Here is a 4,484-nt window from a genome sequence, read left to right as displayed (position 1 = left end):
AAAAGGGCCAAATATACCCCTGTACTATTGAAAAAGGCCAAATATATCCTTCGTTATACTTTGGGTCCAAATATACCCCTGCCGTTATACTTTGGGTTTAAATATACCCCTTCACAGTTAAAGTTGGTCCCAATCCTACGTGGCATTAATATTTTAATGAAATAAATATTATGTGGCATGCCACCTCACTTACAAACCCAATTTTACCCCTCCACTTCCTATCTTCTTCAACCACACCTCCCCCTCTAGTACTACCGTCCTTATACCCACCACCATTTTCACAAACTCAAACTTAAAGGCGGTGCACTAATGGGGTAGCAATAAATAGAACCTAAACGTGTTGTCAACCAATGGTTCATTAAATCCTAAGCCAATGTAGCCCTCTATTTTTTGTTATTTCTTTGAATTAGTCCCTTGTATTCATTCTCTGCTGATGATCTCCTTTCTTAGATCCTCTTCTTAGCCTTCGTTGCCTGCAAAGATCCAATAGTCCAATCCAAAGGCCCTTTGCTTTCAGATTTTCAAGGAAACACAATATAGCAGCAGGGATTCCCCCAATAATTAATGGTGGTGGGCATAAGGATGGTAGTACTAGAGGGGGAGGTGTGGTGGAAGAAGATAGGGAGAGAAGGGGTAAAATTGGGTTTGTAAGTGAGGTGACATGCTACATAATATTTATTTTATTAAAATATTAATGCCACGTAGGATTAGGGTCAACTTTAACAGTGGAGGGGTATATTTGAACCCAAAGTATAATGACAGTAGTATATTTGGACCCAAAGTATAACGAAGGGTATATTTGTCCTTTGTTCGATAGTACAAGGGTATATTTGGCCCTTTTCCGTTTAATGTATCGTATTAACTTTGATAGAATTTTAATTTGGGTTGAGATATAATGTTACGTGTAGTGCCACTAGGCGCATTGAGCAATATTCCTTTGAATGGGGAGGGGATTTAACCTCCAAAAATTATAGTTCGGGGGTAACAAAACACCAGATAATTTAAATATAAAACTTATAAAAGAATGATTGTTTAGTTTTTTTTTTTTAATCTTTATATATATATATATATATATATATATATTAACTCTAAGTTAAAATGTTAATCTGATTACAAAAATGCGAAATGCAACTTATATAGGTTTTGTCTTTTACTTGTGTCTATTAATTTTACTTTGCATTTTTGGGGGCTTTCAATTGAAAAACTAGTTTCTGAATTTTGTGAAAGACTTGAAAAAACGAGTTGGGAAATTATCAAAAGGAAAATTCCTTTTTTTCCCTTTCAAAAATTACGTCGTCGTTTAAAGCAAGTCTTGCTGATCCTCATGGTGCACCGCGTCACATCTAATTCCAACCTAATTTCCCAACGCTAGAAATTCAAAATGTGAAGTATTCAACGGTTATTAACTTCCCCTTTCACTCCCGCCCCTTCCTACTACACTATTCCATTGTAAAAACCTGTTTATTTTCTCCTCTCTTTCAATCATAATAATAATAATAATAATTTCTCCAAAAGGTTTCCTACGTGACGTCGCTTGGTCTAGGCCAAGCGTCGTCGTCACGAACAAAAAATGGACCATAATCCAATAGCCATTGTGCCTTATCATGACCCTTTTGATGATTCTTCTTCTTCTGTTGCCCAAATTTCACTGTTTGATCAAAATCCAACAATTTTCATTTCTGTTAATGATGATGTTGATGGTGGTTTTGGTGTCTCTGACTATGATCCATTTGCTGATCCAATTTTGCTTGATATTCCTTATGAATGTAGCAATTATTTGGTTGGAAATAGAACTAATGATGACGGTGGAGTTTCGGCGACTAATAATTGCCAAATTCTAAGAGAAATAACTCATTCTGATGGTGACTGTTTTACACAGTTTTATCTCTTAAATTTCTATATGGGGTTGTGGAAGTAAAGTGATAGTATTTTTTTAGTTATTTACTAGTAACCATAGTCGATATAAAAAATAAAAAAAATAGTTGTAGCGAATTTTATATATCACAGTATTAAATATGTAAAATTATCATTGTTGAGACTGTTTTACACAGTTTTCACCTTCCGGTAGGTCTTTAATTGATATTTCTAATGGTCTCTTATCTTAGTTTGAGAAAACATATGCACTATTTGTAATTTTTTATTTTATTTTTTATGTTCAACTTTCAGTTACTTTCTTTAAAGTTGAAAGTTTTCGCAACTATGCATTTGAGTATTTGTTTTTGTGCGTTTAATCCTTCTGCTTAAATTGTAGGATTTCCATTCACATTTAGTTTATATTGCTCGAATTGGTGATAGTAGATAAATGGTAGAGCAAACTTTTCTTAAATTGAAGTAAAGTTAGTAATTTTTTTAGTTATTTATTATTGGTTTGTTTCCATCATAGGCTCGCAGATATATAAGCTTGAAATTTATGGAACACTAGGAAGGATCAGTCATGCAGTTGTTGAGAAATACACAATGGATTTTTCTTTTCAAAGCCATGTGTCATCCCAATCATTTGAGTACGGAGTTATACTTCTTTTTATACTCTTCTATTTTGCTCTAGTTTATAATGCACTTTTAACACTTGGTTGATTAAATTAACTTTAGTTTTTATCCTGTGCTTCAACAGTTTTAGCAACGATAGTACAAAGCGTGTGAAGCAGTTTTTAGTTCAATATTTTGAGGCATGTAAGCGTGAAGGTCACATTTTGCTGCAAGATCCATTCTGTGATTTCTATGATGCTTTAGATGTTGGATCTGATGGTGGTGATTGTCTTGACATTGATAGTCTACTTCAGTTATCTCCAACAAATTCGCGTAAGTAACGTCTTTGCTTAGTCCTTTAATCTAAAAAAAGGATACGAGAATTACTTTGTTTAGCTTGAGTTAGCATTGTGAATGAGACCTTAAATCTATTCTAAATGGTATTAGTTCTGTATTACCGAGATAATGATCTTGGACAATATTTACCTGCAGGTGATAGCCATATGAACCAGCAAGAAATGAAAACCGAAAGCGAGGCCAATGGAGATGACGTGAGACATGAAAAGATCCCCCTTTCAGCACAGGTTTGTAGTACATTTTTGGAAACACTTTAAAAAATAATAGCCAGAAAATGTATATGTTTTGTATATTAAGTATAAGTATTATACATATTATATACATAATCAGCTATGTTTTCTATATTTCGCTAGCGCCCGTAATCAATTGTGGCCGACAGGCAAAAAATGAAGAAAACAGGACTTGATGGTTCATTTTTCTTCAAAGTTTATTTTTGGTACCATATAATTTATGTAAAGATTTTGTCCTTGTAATATTTTGCATTCTGACCACTTTTTTCAACAGAGGGAAAGAACTGGAAAGTTGAGATTGAAAGACTTTGCAGGATATCTCCATCTTCCTATTGAAACAGCAGCTAAGAAATTGAATATATGTCCTACCGTGATGAAGAAGGTTTGTCGAAGGGATGGATTGTCAAGATGGCCTTTTAGAAAGGTCTCTTTCTTTTTTCCCTTCCCTCACTCCTACCTTATTTTTATAGCGCCTCGATAATTGAGGTCTCAAAATTTTTGTATTGCCCTGGAAATGATTGCAGATTAAAAGTGTTAGGAGGAAGATATCGCAGAGAGAAAAAAGTTTAAGCTCTAATGATGTTGAAGAAAGGACGAGTGCAAAGGCAGACATAGCGAAGCTGGAACAGGAACTTGCCAGCATTTTTGAAGCATTCGTTAACTAGTTTGATTACTATTCTATCAATGAAATCACATAGGTTTCTTATAAGTTACTATTAATTTTTCAACCATTTTTGTCTCTACAGATTTAGCTTATTACTACTAATTTATATTGTATTTATAGTTGAAAGGCAGATTTAAATGTACAAATGAGTTATATTGTATTTATAGTTGAAGGTAGATTTAAATGTACAAAATGAGCAATATTGTGTATATACTGAACATAGGAGTTTGAGAGTTACATATTTCTTCCTTTCAGATTTTTTCTATAGTAAAGTTTGTTGTGTAGCATAGGAAATGGGTGCAGTTTCTTTTCCCCGCATTTCCAAGTCTTAAATGGCCACATACATGAAATAAAATAGTTTCTTAGACTACGTTTCATTGGTTGTTTTTTTTTTGTACTCATGCTAACTTCCGAGCTAGTTAAAGGACAAAAGTTTTGCTTGTTGTATTCTCATTTCTCATTATATACCATGTTCTAGAGCAATTTCCATTTTAATTCTGAGTGTTTTTTTGTCACTTTGTTAACTTTTTACTCACAAGAATCCGAAAAGCCGGCCTGTTCGCTAAATGACCCTTCGGAAACATCAAACCTGAGGATATTTCTCTAAGAAAATTACCAAAGACCATAATACCTTTTCAATGTTCACAACTAGAAATCTACTCCACCTAGAGATGTCCATGTTGAATTTGATCACATTGGTTGATCAGTGCTGGATATATATGAAGCTATTGCGGCTACTCAAGAAATACTTTTGTTCTATCTTCAAG

At 33.7% G+C, this 4,484-nt stretch overlaps 1 protein-coding gene across 1 annotated transcript; it reads left to right on the top strand.

Moving 5' to 3' along the window:
• The first annotated feature begins 1,570 nt into the window (after positions 1–1,570).
• Positions 1,571–3,898, top strand: LOC132637450 (uncharacterized). The gene is made up of 5 exons (XM_060354536.1): positions 1,571–1,914; positions 2,612–2,799; positions 2,959–3,050; positions 3,328–3,477; positions 3,578–3,898. The coding sequence occupies exons 1-5, from the start codon at positions 1,571–1,573 to the stop codon at positions 3,716–3,718; spliced, it is 915 nt and encodes a 304-aa protein (XP_060210519.1). The 3' UTR covers positions 3,719–3,898.
• Positions 3,899–4,484: the final 586 nt, after the last annotated feature.

Source organism: Lycium barbarum, chromosome 4, assembly GCF_019175385.1.
Source record: "Lycium barbarum isolate Lr01 chromosome 4, ASM1917538v2, whole genome shotgun sequence".
NCBI classification, from domain to species: domain Eukaryota; kingdom Viridiplantae; phylum Streptophyta; class Magnoliopsida; order Solanales; family Solanaceae; genus Lycium; species Lycium barbarum.
The sequence above is the reverse complement of the archived record's forward strand: the minus strand, read 5'-3'. Positions and strand labels throughout refer to the sequence as shown.

What these genes read in the sequence shown, in the direction of transcription:
- LOC132637450 (XM_060354536.1), top strand. Translation starts at nt 1,571, where the DNA reads ATGGACCATAATCCAATAGCCATTGTGCCTTATCATGACCCTTTTGAT. An exon ending in TTCTATATGGGGTTGTGGAA is followed by an intron (nt 1,915 to 2,611) that starts GTAAAGTGATAG and finishes GTGCTTCAACAG; the next exon opens with TTTTAGCAACGATAGTACAA. An exon ending in AGATCCCCCTTTCAGCACAG is followed by an intron (nt 3,051 to 3,327) that starts GTTTGTAGTACA and finishes TTTTTTCAACAG; the next exon opens with AGGGAAAGAACTGGAAAGTT.